A 22,211-nucleotide genomic window follows, 5' to 3' on the forward strand; every position below is an offset into this window, starting at 1 on the left:
AATGGTATCAAACACAACCATGTGTTTGATTCCATTTACTCCATTCCGACCATTATTATGAGCCATCCTCCCCTCAGCAGCTTCCACTGACGGGTGGGTTGTTTGCCAATTAGCAAATTTTAGCCATATTGTGACCGTTCAGAATCCTAACAACACACAGCCTTCAGCCTCCAAGATGTGTGCGCATAATGTTTGCGAAGTTGTCATCCCACCCATCCATTGAACTTAAAGGTATGGTATGGTTGCAAAATGGTAACTTTCCCAACATGTCCAGGTCTTCCAGAAAGCCTGGTTGGAAGATTCCCAGAACCAGAAGAGATAAGCAGGAAATCCGGAATCGTTCAACCAGGATTTGTGGAAAACCCTAGGAATTTGGGGGAAGTTACGAGAATTTCCCAACTCTAGGTGGGGCATTTCACAAATAGATCATTAATCTCACTCAATATATGTGAAGTCTAGCTTACTGAGGTACAGGGCCACTTCCCTAAAAGCCTATGAGACAGAGAGAGGAGGTACTCAAGGGGGAAAAAAACAAGTCCTGTTACAGCTGGAGGGGCACAGGGCAGACAGGCAGTAATTTGAACATTCCTGTCCATGGAAAAGGACAGCAAATGTAAACTGATCAGTTTCCCATAGAGATTAATACGTCTGGATGCTGTCTCTTAGTCATGAAACACATAAATACTTTTCCTATCATAACTACCCCCAAGACCTTGCAGGGTGAGGTTGATATAGAATAGCCATACCTCTGGCAATGTCACCCTATTTCCTTTATAGTGCACTACTTTTGACCAGGACCTATAAGGCTTAGATTAAAAGTAGTGCCATATATAGGGAATAGGGTTCCATTTGAGATGCAGATGCAGTCACTGTGTAATCCCTCTTATCTTTCCTTAATGGTCCTGGGCATCTGGGGCCTAGCTATCTAACCATCGGTTGATACTCGTGATCAGAAAAAAAACAGAAATGTTTTAATATGACTAAATAGATTTTGGCAAAATACTACCCTGCATGTTCTCACTGCAAAAAATCTAAAGATTGTGTGTGTGTGTGTGTGTGTTTATGTCTATGTCCTCAACTTGCAGCGGACAGCCAAATTTCCTGGCACTAAGTCAGATTGCACATCAGCATTTCATCTGTTTTCCCTGCCCTTGCCCCACTAGTTAGATATTATGCACATTGATCGCTTGATAACAATTGTCCTTCCATGTGATTCATATAGTAGCAGGCAGCAGCAATCTAAATGATCAGACCGAAAACATGCAGGAAAAAGTGATTGTGTCAAATTATGAAGCAAGTGGATGGAGAAATACAGCATCACTCTATCGAATCAGAGCAGCATACAGTGTACAGCCCACCCTTCTCTTTACAGACAGGCAAACTAGCCATTTCTCCCCCCGATCAAGGATAATAAAAAAATACTTGGATCATAATCGCATCCAGAATATTGCCCAAATTCGTTACGATACTCCGCACACTCCTCCTCAGGCTGACCATAGACATGATACAACATGCTGAACTTGCCCACGAGCTACATATTTACCGCAACACACAGTGCCTTCATAAAGTATTCATACCCCTTGACTTATTCCACATTTTGTAGTGTTAAAGCCTGATTTAATTTATATGTTTTTCTCACCCATCTACAGTACACACAATACCCCATGATGACAAAGTTAAGTAATGGGTGTTTCTCAATATGCATACTACCGTGACCTACAATCGACCTCATGTTCACCCTATTGTATTACCTCCCCATTCACTGAACCTTTTTTTAAAAACCTTTATTTAACCAAGCAAGTCAGTTAAGAACAAATTCTTATTTACAATGACGGCCTAGGAACAGTGGGTTAACTGCCTGTTCAGGGGCAAAATGACAGATTTGTACCTTGTCAGCTCGGGGGTTTGAACTTGCAACCTTCCGGTTACTAGTCTAACGCTCTAACCACTAGGCTACTCTGCCGCCCCATTCACCCATTCACTGAACCTTCTTCCAACATACACACAAAGCAAATTTTTTACTTCATAATTATCAGCTAGATATGTGAATTGTAATAATCTAGCTAGTTAAACAGGCAAAGATGACCTAAAACCAAGGTAGATGTAATTTATTTTGTGGGTATCCACCAATTCTTTGTGGCTAGATAGCTAGCCGGTTAGCCCTATTGACTTACTATGGACTTACGAATTCACTGAACCATCTTCCAGCCAGAACAACAATGGCAGTAGAAATGAAACAAGATCTACACAAAGCAACCGTTTTACTTCATAACTATCAGCTAGCTATATGTGAATCATAATAATCTAGCTCACCAGATATTTAACAGGCAAAAATGACCTAATAATGATATTTTTCAAGTTAGATGTCAATTCTTCGTGGGTAGGTAGCTAACAATTCTTTGTGGCTATCTGGCTAGATAACAGTACTATATAACCCTATTTATTCATTATGGGCTTGCAATCTAAAGTACGTAGGCAGGTAAACATGCCACAATTAACACTGCATGTATTTATTCATGTATCAAGATAAAATATTGTAGTCAAGCAACATATGATATGTGAATAAGCATCATTTCATTCCGAAGTCGGAGTGTATTTTCTCTCGTTTCAGCTCAAATAACTGCTGCCATTGATTGAAAAAAAAATGTAATTTTTATGTGATCGCATCATATTTCTTTGCATACTTTCCATTGAAGCTTGCATTGACGCATGCTTCAAAATATGTACAAACGGAGCCCTCTATGCTCCGCTTCGCATACTTTGATTTGGACTCCGACGCTCCCATGCTCCAAATTGTGTGCTCAGAGCACGATAGTAAGCATTTTGAGGAACACTGCAGTTCAGCAAATATATTGAAAATGAAATACAAAAATGTCTCATTTACATACTGTAAGTAATACTGTAAGTATTCACACTCCTTTGCTATGACACTCCAAATTGAGCTCTGGTGCATCCAATTTCCTTTGAGCATCCTTGCGGTGTCATTATAACTTGAATGGAGTCCACCTGTGGCCAATTCAATTGTTTGGACATGATTTAGAAGGAAACACACCTGTCTATATAAGGTCCCACAGTTGACACTGCATGTCAGAGTAGAAACTATATCATGAAGTCTCCGAGATCTCCGAGATATAAGGCTCATCACAATTCTATCTGGGTAATGGTATAAAATAATTTCTAGTGTGTTGAAAGAGAACAGTGGTCTCCATCATTTGGAAATTGAAGAAAATATGGAACTATCCAGACTCTCCCTAGTTCTGCCCATCCAACCAAACTGAGCATCTGGCAAGAAGGACCTTGGTCAGGGAGGTGACCAACAGCCCAATGACCATTCTGACCGAACTACAGAGTTCCTTGGCTGAGATGGGAGAACCTGCCAGAAGGAGAAGTCTCTACAGCACTTCACCAATCTGGGCTTTATGGTAGAGTGGCCAGATGGAAGCAACTCCTGAGAAAAAGGCACATGACTCTGAGATCGTAAGGCAAAATATTATGTTGTCTGATGAGACAAAAATGTAAGTCTTCGCTATGTCTGGAGAAAACCAGGCACAGCTCATCACCCTTTTAACACCATCCCAATGGTGGTGGCAGCATGCTATGGGGATGCTTTTCAGTGGCAGAGACTGGGAGACTGGTAAGGATAGAGGGAACAATGAATGGAGCAAAATACAAGCAATGTCTTGACGAGAACCTGCTTCATAGTGTAAATGACCTCCAACAGGACAATGACCCCGAGCATAGAGCCAATGCAACACTGAAATGGCTTCAGAATGTGAAAGTCCTTGAGTGGCTCAGCCATAGCTCAGGCTTGAAAATCTGTGGAAAGACTTGAAGACTGCTGTTGACCGCCGCTCCCCATCTAACTTAACAGAGCTTGAGAAAATCTGCAAGGAAGAATGGGAGAAAATCACCAGATCCAGATGTGCAAAGCTGATACAGATGACTCAAAGCAGTAATCAAAGCTATAGGTGCTTCTACAAAGTATTGACTCAGGGGTGTGAATACTTATGTAAATGAAATATTTCTGTATTTCGTTTTTCAATACATTTGCTAAAATGTCTAAAAACACGTTTTCATTTTGTCATGATGGGTTATTGTGTTTAGATGGCTGAGAAAATATACTTAATCAATGTTGAATTCAGGCTTTAACACAAGAAAAATGTGAAATAAGTCAAGGGGTATGAATACTTTCTAAAGGCGCATCCCACTAGGCAAGAACTGGTTGAAGCAGCATTGTCATTTCAATAACAAAAAATCTATGTGATAATGTTGAATCAACATGAAAAATTGATTGGATTTGTAAAAAGTCATCAACGTAAGGGAACTTTCACACAACTTTTAACCTAAATCCAATGTCATGGTGATCTTTTTTGTTGAATTCACGTTACTTGACAACTCAACCAAATGTAAATAAAAAATAGACGTTGAACTGATGTCTGTGCCCATATATTATTGTTTTTAACAAAAACCTTCTTTCTTTTGATGTCTCTTTTGATCTTAGCTATCAGGACCAAGATCAAGGAGGTGAGACGGGAAGGCATGGACCGCAAGGTAATTCTGCAGAAGAGGAAGAAGCCATTGAAACTGGGAAACCTAAAGAAGAATGACCTAAAAAAGCTGGTTCTGTACCTGAAGAATGGAGCCGACTGCCCTTGCCAGCAGCTGGATAACTTGGGCAACACTTACCTGATCATGGGGCGCAAGGTGGACACGCAGTTCCTCCTGACGGGCATCCACAAGTGGGACAAGTCCAGCAAAGAGTTCAAAAAGGCCATCAAGAAACTCAAGACCCACAAGTGTCCAGCTTTCGAGAATGTCTTTAAATAATCAGACCCAACTTTTTTAGAAGCATCTCATCATCATGATACACAAGAACTTGCACAACCAACAATCCACATTTTGTTTTTGTTCATATATCTATATAAACTGTATATCTTTCTATATTTACAGTCCTGCTTTACATTTTTCCACCATCCATTTTGCAGTGGAGCGTTGTGATCATTGAGACCTCCTGCTATAGTGGTTTCCAGTTATCTGAAAAAGTTAATGACACTGCACCCTCTTCCTCCTCTATTGAAACCATTTCCACTTCGTATATGTAGATACAGTGCCTTGCGAAAGTATTCGGCCCCCTTGAACTTTGCGACCTTTTGCCACATTTCAGGCTTCAAACAAAGATATAAAACTGTATTTTTTTGTGAAGAATCAACAACAAGTGGGACACAATCATGAAGTGGAACGACATTTATTGGATATTCCAAACTTTTTTAACAAATCAAAACTGAAAAATTGGGCGTGCAAAATTATTCAGCCCCCTTAAGTTAATACTTTGTAGCGCCACCTTTTGCTGCGATTACAGCTGTAATTCGCTTGGGGTATGTCTCTATCAGTTTTGCACATCGAGAGACTGAATTTTTTTCCCATTCCTCCTTGCAAAACAGCTCGAGCTCAGTGAGGTTGGATGGAGAGCATTTGTGAACAGCAGTTTTCAGTTCTTTCCACAGATTCTCGATTGGATTCAGGTCTGGACTTTGACTTGGCCATTCTAATACCTGGATATGTTTATTTTTGAACTATTCCATTGTAGATTTTGCTCTATGTTTTGGATCATTGTCTTGTTGGAAGACAAATCTCCGTCCCAGTCTCAGGTCTTTTGCAGACTCCATCAGGTTTTCTTCCAGAATGGTCCTGTATTTGGCTCCATCCATCTTCCCATCAATTTTAACCATCTTCCCTGTCCCTGCTGAAGAAAAGCAGGCCCAAACCATGATGCTGCCACCACCATGTTTGACAGTGGGGATGGTGTGTTCAGGGTGATGAGCTGTGTTGCTTTTACGCCAAACATAACGTTTTGCATTGTTGCCATCTGACCAGAGCACCTTCTTCCACATGTTTGGTGTGTCTCCCAGGTGGCTTGTGGCAAACTTTAAACAACACTTTTTATGGATAACTTTAAGAAATGGCTTTCTTCTTGCCACTCTTCCATAAAGGCCAGATGTGTGCAATATACGACTGATTGTTGTCCTATGGACAGAGTCTCCCACCTCAGCTGTAGATCTCTGCAGTTCATCCAGAGTGATCATGGGCCTCTTGGCTGCATCTCTGATCAGTCTTCTCCTTGTATGAGCTGAAAGTTTAGAGGGACGGCCAGGTCTTGGAAGATTTGCAGTGGTCTGATACTCCTTCCATTTCAATATTATCGCTTGCACAGTGCTCCTTGGGATGTTTAAAGCTTGGGAAATCTTTTTGTATCCAAATCCGGCTTTAAACTTCTTCACAACAGTATCTCGGACCTGCCTGGTGTGTTCCTTGTTCTTCATGATGCTCTCTGCGCTTTTAACGGACCACTGAGACTATCACAGTGCAGGTGCATTTATACGGAGACTTGATTACACACAGGTGGATTGTATTTATCATCATTAGTCATTTAGGTCAACATTGGATCATTCAGAGATCCTCACTGAACTTCTGGAGAGAGTTTGCTGCACTGAAAGTAAAGGGGCTGAATAATTTTGCACGCCCAATTTTTCAGTTTTTGATTTGTTAAAAAAGTTTGAAATATCCAATAAATGTCGTTCCACTTCATGATTGTGTCCCACTTGTTGTTGATTCTTCACAAAGAATTACAGTGTTATATCTTTATGTTTGAAGCCTGAAATGTGGCAAAAGGTCGCAAAGTTCAAGGGGGCCGAATACTTTCGCAAGGCACTGTACTTGTGTTACACACTCCCAGAATGTGCAGTAAAAATACCACAGTTCAGTGAGTTCTGCTGAAGTGGATTGACTTACTTCTCTTGCTCTGAACATGGATAAGTAGATCATAGAATCATCAATTAGATCACATTGAATAGATTATACAGAATCAATAATAACGTGTATTTTAGCTTTAAAAGCCACATCATAGAGGAGGCATGGATAGGGTCATTGAATAACTTATTGACGATATTATGATAGCGTGCCTTCACCTGATTGTCTCATCAAAATAATGACTGCACTACAGTTGATATTAAGAATGTCGTCCTCTTTTCAGTTGCCTCATTTGTTTGACATTTTCTTTGACTTTAACAAATATATACAAATGTCAATCCAATCAATTCCAGAACATCAACTGCATCATCTGAGTGAAAATACCTTTTGCCTAATGGTACAGTATATGAATTGTACTGTGTGCCAAACTCTGTATGTTATAATGCATGCATTGTTCGGTGTTTCAATTCAATTGTAGGACAGTTTCTTGAATGGCCACTCTGGTATAGAATAATTAAATAAATCCCTTGTATTTGTATATGATGTCAGATAATATTTGACCAAAAAGTTTTCTTATTGTTTTTTGTTAATGCAGTCTTCAATTGCTGTCCCTCCAGATTGATGTTTATTAAGTTTGTGACAACTTTGAAAGTGCATATAGTTGCTTGACAAATCTGTATTTTTAATTGTTTTGTTCAGTATTGATGGTACATCTTAGCACTATCACATTAAATTACAGTTATGGCTGCAGTGCATTGCTGCCCATTATGTACATACACATTTTACATAAATATAGAAAACAATGACATGTTGTCTGGAATGCTCTTTCCATTTCAGATTGTGTGACCTATACCATTTTAGTGGAGATATTACTCCCAGTACTGCTTGCTCTCAAGCAGTTAAAGCTGGAATGAAGTATCAAGTATGGCTTGTATTTCCATGATACCCACAGCTTATACTCATACAACACAGTAATTAAATGGGAAAGCACTGTAACGGCTGTTGGAAGGAGTGGAGGACCAAGGTGCAGCGTGGTACGTGTTCATATTTATTATCTGAACTGAACACTGATTAACAAAAAAACAACGAAGAGAACGAACGAAACCGAAACAGTTCTGTCTGGTGCAGAAAGACACAAAACAGAAAACAACTACCCACACCACACAGGTGGGAAAAGGCTACCTAAGTATGGTTCTCAATCAGAGATAACGATAGACAGCTGCCTCTGATTGAGAACCACACCTGGCCAAACACACAGAAATAGAAAACATAGAACCCACAACAGAATGCCCACCCCAACTCACGCCCTGACCAAACCAAAATAGAGACATAAAAGGATCTCTAAGGTCAGGGCGCGACAACCACATACATGGCACAGTACTATACAGTTTATTTTTTGGAATATCAGCTTCCTGCGTGTAATATCTATAATGATTTTCAAACCTCCAAACTATTTGCACATGATGAGAATTCTTGGCTATGCTTGTACAGCTTGAGATTTTTTCAGTTCTAAGATTTAAGCATACTGTGGATATCACCCATCTTGGATTTTTTTAATATTGTTGCGTTACAAAGTGGGATTGAAATAGATTTAATTGTGATTTATTTTGTCATTGATCTACACAAAATACTCCATAATGTCAAATTGAAAAGATTTTTTTTTTAAATGTACAAAACAAATTATAAAAAGTATAGTCTTTGCATAAATATTCACCCCCTTTGCTAAGGCAAGCCTAAATTAGTTCAGTAACTTTCAGATCTCCCCAAGGAGATGTGGGTGTGGAGTCAGGCGCAGGAGAAACAAGTTCCGAAGAAAAGGGCGTTTTATTCAACCAGCTCAAAAATAACAGGACACCGGACTACAGCAGTAGCCACGAAACCCCACTCAGACACACTCCAGTGAAAAACCACCTGCTAAACATGAACTAATGAAAACGAAACACAAACTCACTGACAGTCAAACGAAAAATAATCCCGCACAAAACCCCAAAGGAAATGTCGAGATAAATACCCCCCCTAATTAACCAAAATGAAACAAGGTGAAACACAAAACAGACATAACCAAAATAAAATGAAAAAGGATCGGTGGCAGCTAGTAGACCGGCGACGACGACCACCGAGCGCCGCCCGCACAGGGAGAGGAACATTTGACTTAACAAATCACATAATTTACATGGACTCCCTCACTCTGTAAAATAATAGGGGTTGGCATGATTTTTGAATGACTACCCCTTCCTCTGTCCCCATACATACAGCAAGGTCCTTCACTCAATTATTGCATTTCAAGCAAAGATTCAACTACAAAGACCAGGGAGCTTTTCGAAAGCCTCAAAAAATGGCAGTGATTGGTAGATGGGCAACAATAACAAATCAGACATTGAATATCTCTTTAGCATGTTCAAGTTAAGAATTATGCTGTGGATGATGTATTAAACCACCCAGACACATCAAAGGTACAGTCATCCTTCTGAACTGAGCTGCAGGACAGGAATGAAACTGCTCAGGGATGTCACCACGAGGCCATTGGTGATTTTAAAATGGCTACATAGTTCAATGGCTGGGAGAGGAATTCACATTTCAGCAGGACAATAACGTATAACACAAGGCCAAATCTACATTGGTTGCTTACCAAGAAGACAGTGAACGTTCCAGTGAGTGGCCAAGTTACAATTTGGACTTAAATGTGCTTTAAAATCTATGGCAATCCTTGGAAATTGCTGTCTTGCCATGATCCCCAACACCTTGACATAATTTTGAACAAAATAAAGGGCAAACATTGCACAGTCCAGGTGTGCAAAGCTCTTAGAGACTTACCTAATAAGACATGCAGCTGTAATTGCTGCTAAAGGTGTTTCTAATATGTATTGGTGAATTCTTATCTAACGAAGGTACTGTATATTAGCGTTTTATTTGTCATTAATAATCTTGTAAAAAAAAACTTTCACTTTGACATTACAGAGTGTTTTGTGTAGTGTTGACAAATGACAATTAAATACATTTTCATCCCACTTTGTAACACAATAAAATGTGAAGAAATCCAAGTGGGGTGAATACTTCTGATAGGTAGTGTATATGTAGAACATGGTACAATCTAGACCTTCCAAAGGGCTCTGCTCCGTGGCGACCTGAGGCTTGTGTGTTTGCCGTTTTGTTAAAGTATTCACAGAGCCATAAACAACATTTCCCCACGGGATGGTAAAAGTCATTATCTCATCTTAAAGAACTGACACGCTGACACAAACCTGAGCCCTCACACATACTGTATGCACCATGTACGCAATGGGTTAACATACTGAGCTTTAGTTTTAATGCTAATGCTGACCTAATTGTCAGGGATTTGCAGTTTCCGTATAATTAGTTCCACTTCATGAGGAGGACCTCAGTTATCGCTGGCAGCGATGTATGAAGAGACTTTTAGCATTGACACTGCTCTTAAGAGTGGCCTAGCAGTTTATCTTAAAATAAGTGTGAAGTCTTAACATTCAGTCAACTTTAATATGATGTGATGCACGTTATCTGATGCTGTAAAGACAGAAACAGGAGATCATATGCCAGACAGAATAACTTGTGGGAGTTCAAAGTCAGTCTTCATCATGGCATGCAGGACTGTCTTGGCTGTCAAACAGATTGGAGTTGTTCTTGGTGAAGCCATTTTTACATCTCCATATTTATAGAAAGAATTGATCTCTCATGCGTGCTGTTTTGATTTATTTTCGTGAGACCTTGTTTTTCAAAGTATACAGATTCTTGTCTCTTCCACTAACATTCAGTGTGGTTTCACAGGCTGTTGGTTGCCTGGTATGTTGTGTATATTATACAAAATCAATTGAGATATACATCATTAACAACTCATGTTGACGGTGAAATGCTGAGGGAATAAAGCAACACTGTCTAATCAATTGTCAAAATGAAATTATTTGATTGCAGAAGATTGTGCAGATTTGGCATGTTTCCCGTGGTGCACAAGGTTTTAAAATGGGCGAGATCATTCCACTCCACACTGGAACAATAACATAACGTCTTTACACATACGCACTACACTGTCAATATAAAAACAAGAAAATAAAAGTATGGAAATGCATGCGCTCTATTGTAAGTCGCTCTGGATAAGGGCGTCTGCTAAATGACTCAAATGTAAATGTTATCGTCACGCTAAGACGTGACATGGGTTAGATGAGTCTTACAGATACGTCCGCTGTGAAATAAATAAACGGCTGGGGAAGAATGTCTTTTTCATGGTATGGAATTGTTCCATTTAGAGAGGTGCCCAGGCTGCACATTTGGGAGACAATCTGCCCTCCTCGCCACATCTGTACCCTTATGGTAATTACTATCTGTTGTTGTCAGGATGCAACTCCACGCCCTTACATTAACTGGAGGAAACCGTAAAGTGTTATTTAGACTTTTTTTGGCAGCAAATGGGTCGTTGTAACCGAAGAGTGTTTTCTCTTTTCTTTACCATGGCTGAGCCTGCAGGTTTTTAAAAGTAAGGCAGTTAGTTCTCTGTTCTTAATCCACGTAAGGGCCTTCAAAGACATCAAAACCATTCCTCGAACTCCAGTAAAAAACATTCTTTGTGTTTAATGGTATAGCTGTATTCTCTTGTTTTATGGAGCCCCATCAGTAACCAACAACATAAAAGGGTCATTTTAGGTGTTTGGAGTAGGCACCCATCCATGATATAAGCAGCCGTAAAATAAACTACACCAAGACATGTGAGACAAGAGAGGGAATCATGCTGAACCTTATTTTTAGAATGTGAAATGTCAGAATACTAGTAGAGAGAATTATTTAGTTCAGCTTTTTTTTTTTTCATCACATTCCTAGTTGGTCAGAAGTTTACATACACTCAATCCCATAGAAATGTTGTGGGCAGAAAGCGTGTGCGAGCAAGGAGGCCTACAGACCTGACTCAGTTACACCAGCTCTGTCAGGAGGAATGGGCCAAAATTCTCCCAACTTATTGTGGGAAGTTTGTGGAAGGCTACCTGAAACGTTGAAAAATGTAAAGGCAATGCGACCAAATACTAATTGAGGTCAGGGCTTTGTGATGGCCACTCCAATACCTTTGTTGTCATTTCACCATTTTGCCACAACTTTGGAAGGTATGCTTGGGGTCATTGTCCATTTGCAGCAAAGCACCTCCACAACATGATGCTGCCATCACCGTGCTTCACGTTTGGTATGGTGTTCTTCAGGTTGCAAGCCTCCCCCTTTCTCCTCCAAACATAACAATGGTGATTATGGCCAAACAGTTCTTTTTTTGTTTCATCCGACCAGAGGACATTTCTCCAAAAATTCCGATCTTTGTCCCCATGTTTAGTTGCAAACCGTAGTCTGACTTTTTTTATGGCGGTTTTGGAGCTGTGGCTTCTTCCTTGCTGAGCGGCCTTTCAGGTTATGTCGATATTTTACAACTCATTTTACTGTGGATATTGATACTTTTGTACCTGTTTCCTCCAGCATCTTCACAAGGTCCTTTGTTGTTGTTCTGGGATTGATTTGCACTTTTTGCACCAAAGTACGTTCATCTCTAGGAGACAGAACACGTCCCCTTCCTGAGCGATATGACAGCTGCGTGGTCCCATGGTGTTTATAATATAGTTTGTACAGATGAACGTGGTACCTTCAGGCGTTTGGAAATTGCTCCCAAGGATGAACCAGACTTGTGGAGGTCTACAAATTGTTTTCTGAGGTCTTGGCTGATTTCTTATGATTTTCCCAAGATCTCAAGCAAAGAGGCACTGTTTGAAGGTAGGCCTTGAAATACATCCACAGGTACACAACCAATTGACTCAAATTATGTCAATTAGCCTATCAGAAGCTTCTAAAGCCATGACATAATTTTCTGGAATTTTCCAAGCTGTTTAAAGGCATGGTCAACTTAGTGTATGTAAACTTCTGACTCACTGGAATTGTGATACAGTGAATTATAAGTGAAATAATTTGTCTGTAAACAATTGTAGATGTAGAAAAGTAGATGTCCTAACCGACTTGCCAAAACTATTATTTGTTAAACAAGAAATGTGTGGAGTGGTTGAAAAACGGGTTTTAATGACTCCAACCTAAGGGTATGTAATCTTCCGACTTCAACTGTATGTGAATTGAGCTTGTTTGTATATCCCAACTCTTCCTGAGACACCCTCAGAGAGTGGGGTCACAGCCAGCCATTTTAAATGGCAACCTTGAAGCAATTAGGATTAAGTGCCTTGCTCTAAGGGAAAATAGACACATTTTTCACCTTGTCAACTCTAGGATTCGAACTAGCGGCCTCTGGGTTACTGGCCCAGTCTACCTGCCGCCCAGTAAGCTTTTGGTGTTCTTTTCTTGCAGTTGAACAACCACTTTTTACAGCCATGAACCGACCGTATACAATATACATGTTCCAATGAACAATGAAGCTTCAACAGAGGTGGTCTGCTCTCCGCTGTGTACTCTGCTTTGCCCATCTGGCATGCAAACCTCTCACCAGAACCATGTTGCACAATCCAAAACATTGTCATACAAACACAATGTAATAGATATGTAATAGGTAGTATCTGTATCCTAGTTTCAAACAGCTATTCTGATGTTGTTTTCCTGGGATTGTCTACAGCATTCTGACATGGGAGGAATAGGTTAATACAGGCTGCATTTGGGTCCAGGCGTAGAATTCTTGGAATGGAGTAAATTTGGCCGATCATTCATATTAATCTCACTACTTTTGACCAACTCAGGCCTCCAAGGCACTTTCTTTTCTGGACTTGTAATAGTTTTAAATGTTTCCTTGTTGTTCTCAGAAGCATCTAATCATGCCTTTAAACTTCTGCATTTGCTCAAGCAGACAGCAACGAATGACCCTCTGTTAAAACACGGGAGGTGTTTCTCTCAAACATGAGGCTAGCATTTGAGATGGTTCACAGCGAGAAGGGGGATGTTGAAGCAAACTCACTGCACCAACTGCCATGTGTTTTTGAGTAATAGCCGTTCAGTTTAAGAGTATGATGTCATGGTAGGTTTGCTGTTCCAGTAACTATATTCCTTCATTCCGTCCTGTTTCTGCTCTCTCACATGATAGGATTCCTGACATACATGAAAGATTGTGACATTGTCATTTACAGGGAAGAAAATATTAGCAGTAAAAATCTAAAACATTAGGTCAGTGTAAGCTACACACTCCACCCCTCCAGTTGAAGTTAAAATGGTTGGCTCTGAAGAAACTGTATCCTCGTGAAGTAAAACATTAGCACCTCATTTTGACACTGTGAAGTTTGATTAATTTACAGAACTCCTATTTGTCAGCTTTCAACATGAAGTTACCTGTAACAAACTCTCAGTGATTATTTTCCTCACTGTCACCGAGCACTGGGCAACGCAAATAAGCACCTCTGAGTAAAGTGCGGTGATGCCAATGTCAACCCAGTCATTTTATTTTTGGAAGCTCTTCTATATTTGTCACCAGTGTGACCAACCACCCCCAAAATTCCAGACGGACTTGTTCAAATATTTGGGTAAAAATACGAGACTGAATAATTTGTCAGTGAAAAGTGCATCAAACCTGTCTAAACTACAGCAATGAAAATCTGAATAATTCCTTTGCAGCTGCAGTGTCAGATGGTATGATGTTGATGGGAGATTCTATTTATGTAATTGTGTGCAAATGTAATAGGCTGGTCCCAGATCTGTTTACTCATTTTTTTATTCTTCTGGATGCCAGTCTATTTCTTCTCCATTGTCACTCATTGTCACTCATTGTCAATCCTTGTCATGTGTTTGGCATGACAATTCCATTAGGAGTTTGCAAGAGAGCAGAAACAGACTGGTATCCAAGGCTTCAAATGTAAACATTGCTGCAGTCAACGTGACTCAAGACCTAGACTTGAGTCTAGCACACCTGAGTGTGTGTTGTCTTCAATGACCACTGATCTGAAAAGGACTGGGTATGTTGAGACAATGTAGGCAAAACTCAATTCTGATAGCTGTAGCATATTACATAGCAGGTGATAGAATTCAAGGATCACTTTTGTATTGTGGAATCTGAAATCTTTTATTTTTCAAAAAGTAATGTATTCCAAGTAGGCATGTTCATTTTACACACTAGATAAAATAATTTCTTCACATTTTGCAATATGACTTTTTGTGTTCAGGGACACAGCAGATACTTTGACCACACCACGCCTTACATACAGCCAGTTATTTGAGATGACATTAGACCATGCAGCCCACATGAAGTTGACGAATGCAGCTAGATGTAGAAGACATGGTTATAATCTCCTATAAGTCTTCTATGTTTTGTCCAGAGAGCACAGTAGCCACATGAGGAAAGTCATTACTTTCAAGCAGCCTACCCCATGTTGACATCATAAAGTTCAGTTATTGCTCTAATGTGTTCCGCAGCTTTGCATGTCAACAATTTTAAGGGAATTTCCTAAACAATCTTCCAACAGAGAAACCACCAACAGCTGTTGCATAATGGGGTGAGCAGAGCCATCTTACATCTTTATTGATACTAAACCTAATACTCGTACTAAAAGTGAAGATAAAAAATGGCATTTTTATGGGAGTAGTTCGATGTGCAGTCTCATTCATCCGTAACTTACTTTGCATATATTTCCTGTTTCCATAAATTAGTGCTGATTTAGATCCATGTATGTGTCTTAAATTGCACCCTATTACATATTTAGTGCACTACTTTTAACCAGGGAGGCTGTGTACTAAATAGAGAATAGGATGCAATTTGGGAGGCATGCAATGTTTTCTCTTGTTTCAGTTATCTATCCCTGAGAGGTAGCTACACTGAGAGGTCTACTTCTCCTCACATCACATCTGCAGGGCTGCTCTGCTCTGCACAGTGATTAGTCTCCATGTCTACTCTACCTTCTCCTTCCAAAACAGCTTTGAACTCCAGCCGCCTGGTTGCTTTGTTATCTTGATATATTTATGAAAAAAAAAGACAGCTTTATAGTTTTTTCCATCTGAAATGAACATTCAGCACATTACATATGTACTTTTCCATCTTGGCTGCATCTCTTTGGAACAGGACAAAGTTATAGGTGGTCTTTAAAAACATTAACAGAATCAGTAGCTGTAATCATGAAAGGGCATGATGTAGCATTGCCATAGGCAGCAGTGAAGAGTGCACATGACACAGAGATGATTCGCAGGTACCACAAATGAAACATGACCTTACTGTATGTAGGCTATACCATAGCCATGTCATAAACTACATGCAGGCTATACCATAGACCAGTCATGAACTATATGTAGGCTATACAATAGACCAGTCATGAACTATATGTAGGCTATACAATAGACCAGTCATGAACTATATGTAGCTATACCATAGCCAAGTCATAAACTACATGCAGGCTATACCATAGACCAGTCATTAACTATATGTAGGCTATACAATAGACCAGTCATGAACTATATGTAGGCTATACAATAGACCAGTCATGAACTATATGTAGCTATACCATAGCCAAGTCATAAACTACATGCAGGCTATACCATAGACCAGTCATGAACTATATGTAGGCTATACAATAGACCAGTCATAAACTACATGCAGGCTATACCATAGACCAGTCATTAACTATATGTAGGCTATACAATAGACCAGTCATGAACTATATGTAGGCTATACAATAGACCAGTCATGAACTATATGTAGCTATACCATAGCCCAGTCATTAACTATATGTAGGCTATAGACCACTATATGTAGGCTATACAATAGACCCAGCTATACAATAGACCAGTCATGAACTATATGTAGGCTATACAATAGACCAGTCATGAACTATATGTAGGCTATACAATAGACCAGTCATGAACTATATGTAGGCTATACAATAGACCAGTCATTAACTATATGTAGGCTATACAATAGACCAGTCATGAACTATATGTAGGCTATACAATAGACCAGTCATGAACTATATGTAGGCTATACAATAGACCAGTCATGAACTATATGTAGGCTATACAATAGACCAGTCATGAACTATATGTAGGCTGTACAATAGACCAGTCATGAACTATATGTAGGCTATACAATAGACCAGTCATGAACTATATGTAGGCTATACAATAGACCAGTCATGAACTATATGTAGGCCATATCATAGACCAGTCATGAACTATATGTAGGCTGTACAATAGACCAGTCATGAACTATATGTAGGCTATACAATAGACCAGTCATGAACTATATATAGGCCATATCATAGACCACTCATGAAATTAAGTTTAAATTCAAAACACTTCACCATTTCATCACAAATGTATACTTCAACTTGAAATGTTGCCCTGTACATTACTGTACCGTAGTTTATGGTCAAATTGATCATTGACTTCATCTTATTTGGATTATTTCCTGTTATATGTCAATTCTGATTATACATTATTTCAGAAAGTTAACATTGACTAGTATGTCTTTGTGTGTTATTATCAGTGTTGGGGAGTAGTGAACTAGATGTAGTTCTACTAGTAGTTTAACTACATTCCACAGTAGCTTGGTGGTAGTTGAGCAACATTCATATCTAGGTAGTGTTTTCGCTAGATAATTACCCGTTTAGCAATGTAGTGGTCTAGCTAACTACTGGAACTACAAGCTGCTTTCATGGCAAAATAACATTTGGTTGAAGAAGGCATCAGACCTGTCTAATTCTCACTTGATACATGTGTTTAATAGGCTATATTATACATTCTGTTAACATATGACACCAAAGTGATTTGTTCTAACCATTTGTAATCTGTTGGCAGATTCGCACGGGACAAAAATGATGTACACTACAGTTCAAAAATTTGGAATCACTTAGAAATGTCCTTGTTTTTTAAAGAAAAGCACATTTTCTGTTCATTAAAATAACATCAAATTGATCAGAAAGACAGTGTAGACATTGTTAATGTTGTAAATGACTATTGTAGCTGGAAACGGCTGATTTTGTATGGAATATCTACATAGGCGTTGCGGTATCCCAGGAGGTCTACCCCGGGGGATGGTAATAGAGGGGAGGTACGTGAGGCAACATTGGCTCCCTCTGCTGGGAATACGGGAGCTGGGCACACCAACATTGACAGCTCTAAGTGGAGGTAATTAGAGGAAAGTGCCAACCAGACGTGGAGGCCAAATGAAAGGAGCACGGGGGCACACCGCAAGGGAGAACGGGGAGAGACCGACACCAAGCGAAAGGAGAGAAGAAGGACCGAGCCAAACCTCAGTGATTTTTCTTAGTAAAGTTGTTTTTGCGGACTAAAGCCTCCCTAGCTCTGTGTCAAACTCTGTACGCTCAACCCAACACCCCACGGTTTACCACAGCGTACAGAGGCCCGTTTTCACCAACCATCGCTTCTGTGTTTCAATGGCACGTTGTGTTAGCTAATCCAAGTTTATAATTTTAAAAGGCTTATTGATCATTAGAAAACCCTTTTGCATTTATGTTAGCACAGCTGAAAACTGTTGTCCTGATTAAAGAAGCAATACAACTGGCCTTCTTTAGACTAGTTGAGTATCTGGAGCATCAGCATTTGTGGGAGGCAAATACAGGCTCAAAATGGCCAGAAACAAAGAACTTTCTTCTGAAACTTGTCAGTCTATTCTTGTTCTGAGAAATGAAGGCTATTCCATGTGAGAAATTGCCACGAAACTGAAGATCTCATACAACGCTGTGTTCTACTCCCTTCACAGAACAGCGCAAACTGTCTCTAACCAGAATAGAAAGAGGAGTGGGAGGCCCCGGTGCACCACTGTGCAAGAGGACAAGTACATTAGAGTGTCTGGTTTGAGAAACAGATGCCTCACAAGTCCTCAACTGACAGCTTCATTAAATAGTACCTGCAAAACACCAGTCTCAACTTCAACAGTGAAGAGGCGATTCTGGGATGCTGGCCTTCTAGGCAGAGTTCCTCTGTCCAGTGTTTGTGTTCTTATGCCCATCTTAATCTTGTTTTTTTATTGGCCAGTCTGAGATATGGCCTTTTCCCTGTAGATGTTGAGACTGGTGTTTTGCGGGTACTATTTAATGAAGCTGACAGTTGAGGACTCATTTATGACATCAACAATGTCTACACTGTATTTCTGATCAATTTGATGTTATTTTAATGGACAAAAAAAATGTGCTTTTCTTTCAAAAACAAGGACATTTCTAAGTGACTCCAAACTTTTGAACGGTAGTGTATGTGATGTTTTGTGCCTGTGCTCGTGCTCATAATTACATTTCAGATTTATGTATGATAGTTTTTCACAAAGTAGTTTGGATGTAGTGAACTACTTTTTCAAAATAACTTTAGTTAAACTATATTTTTTCTTAAAGATAGCTTTAGTGTAACTTTTCTTCCAGTGTGAAGTAATTGGTAGCTTGGTGAACTATCATTTCAGAGTAGCTTCCCCAACACTGGTTATTATACCATGTAGTTCAATTTATGAGTAAATAATACAAAGTACATTTTCTCTCTAAATTCTATTCTCAGCCTGGGGGGTGGTGGGCTCCACAAGAGGAACATGCACGTTTTGATCATTTACAACATGACACTTTTCCCCATGACAGATGGAGCAGGGAAGTGAAACAGTTAGCTTTCTAGAAATAGACCATAAACATTACATATGGTAATGGTTTGTTTAGTGTGTGAGAGGAAATTAGAATGGTAGCTTAGCCCTTACGTAAACAATTATTTTAGCTGGCTCTAACATATATTGACTGTCTGCGTGGCTTGGTTGGTTGAAATAACCTATCATGTTGGAGAAATTGGTGTCATAGTTTGAGTGAATGTCTGTGTAATCAAAAAGAATGGGCTAACGTGTAGTTTGAGGTATGAGCATCTATCAACAGATATCACTGTAATAAATTGTTCTGTTGTTTAACCTTTTGTGCTTTGCTTTAATAGTTTAATCTAGAATCATGGCTCAGGCAAAGCTGATATGACAATTGCCTCCCAGAATGCTATCTGCGATGGGAATATCGAGCCTGAGCACAGTTCTCCGATATCCAGATGCTTTGTTAGCAATATGTCAGTTGATTCTACACTTCTTGGTTCTTCTGATTTAAGAAAACAAGAAATCACGAACAATTACCAAAACGCACATAAATTAAATGTCAGAATGATATTTAATTGGGAGAATATTCCAACACACTTAAAATAAAAATCCCTTGAGGCCTCTTTCCCCTCTCTCTCTCACACTCACACACACACACACACACACACACACACACACACACACACACACACACACACACACACTCTCTCTCTCTCTCTCTCTCTCTCTCTCTCTCTCTCTCTCTCTCACAGTTAGAGTTATTTAGAACTGTTTAACATTCGTCTGCTTTTATAGTAGGGGCAGCAGGTAGCCTAGTAGTTAGAGCGTTGGGCCAGTAACTGAAAGGTTGGTGGATCGAATCCCTGAGCTGCCATGGTCAAAATCTGTCATTCTGCCCCTGAACAAGGTAGTTAACCCTGTTACTAGGTCGTTATTGCAAATAATAATGTGTTCTTAACAGACTTGCCTAGTTAAATAAAGATGAAATAAATAAATCAAAATAGTGGTCCTGCTTTATGAATATGGCTGTAAAGTGGCAGATCAGTCCCATGGTCATAACAATATGTTTTACAGTGTGTGTGTGTTCTCTACGTACAGTTACTATGTATAGGTCTATGAAGGGATGTTGCTAAGCACAAGGGATGTGTCCAAAATATAGGGAATAGGGTGCGATTTGGGACACAGTCAAAGTCTCCGTCAGCCATTGGTGTAGCACCTGGTTGTGACTCGTAATGATTTACAATGTGCTGAAGATCTGCCCGGAGCTCTCACTTTCAAAGCAATTAGACTCACCAGTCCACTACTTTTGACTTTTGACCATAGGGCTTTGGTCAAAAGTAGTGCACTATATAGGGAATAGGGTGCAATTTGGGACACAGAAAAGTCTCCGTCAGCCATTGGTGTATCACCTGGCTGTGACTCATAGTGATTTACACTGTGCTGAAGATCTGCCAAGAGCTCTCATATACAAAGCAATTAGACTTATATTGCTTGTTATTCTGAATCCATTTAGTTAGCTTAGTTCAAACAAGTTCAGAAAAAAAGAGTCCCAGACCCCCTCATTCATTCATGAGTAGGCTAGTTTGTGTCAAATTATCTATAAAATAGATAGTGTCCAAGGATCTTTTAATGTCATGCTTCTCTGACTGACAAGAAATGTTCAGATGTAATACATGCCCAGTACTGTAGACCTAATCATTTACATGTTCATTACCATATGTTTTAGTATGCTCCCTTTTAAATGGGGTTGAATATCAGCATGAACCCTTGAGGAACATAAATAGCCCTCTTTTGCTACAAATATATCCTGTCCCATGATGTAAACCCCATTATGATCTCAGTTACAATAAAAATAGAGGAATGTCTGCCTGAACATACGTAGGTACCCCACTCCCAGGGGGTCGCTGTAGACTGAGGGACAATCCCAAGTGTGTCTAGAAAAAAGCCTGCTCATATTTCAGCCTGTTGAATGGAAGATTGAACTCTTATTTGTCCAAGCCTGCAGGCTGCATAATGAACTACATCATGTTTCTGTTAGAACAGCAGTGTCAGGTAATAGATCAGCTGTGTCAGCAAAACATTGAAGACATTTGGAGGGTAGAGTAGGAGTCAGAACAGTACTGCTGTGATCCTAACACATACGCGTATGGATCTCGTGTCCCCTCGGAGCAGAGTACTAAACCTCTCTGTAACAGAAAGCCACAGGAGGAATATTCGACCTGACAGTTGAGAAATAACTTGCCGCATTCAGGTAATCTTGAGTTCCCTCCCACAAATTAATGGACGGGACAATTATGACAAATAATCACTAGTCATTCCTGTCTTTCATCCCTCTCTTTCTCTCTCTCTGTCCCCCCCTCTCTCTTTCTCAGGGATAATTCCTCATTGTAATGGTCAGTAGAAGAATTAGGAAACAATATATTGCAGAAACTTGAGGCCTGTGTTTATGGAATGGAAACTCAGTGCCAGTAAAAGAATGTTAAACTGTATAAATAAAATGGACAAAGAGGGACACTGAACTGATGGTCATTCAGTTATCGTTGCCCAAGCAGTCAACAGGATCCAGTTAGTTCTTAAACCCTTATATGGAGCTAATGTGTGTCTTCAGATCTCCCTCTGTTGGTAGCTATAGGCCATTAGTACTGGGAGAGTTTAATTATTTTAGTGTATAAAGGGAAAGGGGGATACCTAGTCAGTTGTACAACTGAATGTATTCAACTGAAATGTGAATCAGAGAATCAGAGGGGTGTGGGGGCTGCCTTAATCTGAAATGTGAATCAGAGAATCAGAGAGGTGCGGAGGGCTGCCTTAATCTGAAATGTGAATCAGAGAATCAGAGAGGTGTGGGGGCTGCCTTAATCTGAAATGTGAATCAGAGAATCAGAGAGGTGTGGGGGCTGCCTTAATCTGAAATGTGAATCAGAGAATCAGAGAGGTGTGGGGGCTG

The 22,211-nt window shown here is 39.8% G+C and overlaps 1 protein-coding gene across 1 annotated transcript in view; it reads left to right on the top strand.

Moving 5' to 3' along the window:
- The window catches only part of LOC112262662 (secreted frizzled-related protein 1-like), a 31,366-nt gene extending 26,169 nt beyond the window's left edge, over positions 1-5,197 (top strand). Inside the window, exon 3 of the mRNA XM_024438335.2 lies at positions 4,502-5,197. Within this exon, the coding sequence (XP_024294103.2) occupies positions 4,502-4,827 (326 nt within the window). The 3' untranslated portion in view covers positions 4,828-5,197. The remainder of the gene's footprint in view (positions 1-4,501) is intronic.
- The last annotated feature ends 17,014 nt before the right edge of the window (positions 5,198-22,211 follow it).

This window comes from Oncorhynchus tshawytscha, linkage group LG12 (genome assembly GCF_018296145.1).
Source record: "Oncorhynchus tshawytscha isolate Ot180627B linkage group LG12, Otsh_v2.0, whole genome shotgun sequence".
Lineage (NCBI taxonomy): Eukaryota > Metazoa > Chordata > Actinopteri > Salmoniformes > Salmonidae > Oncorhynchus > Oncorhynchus tshawytscha.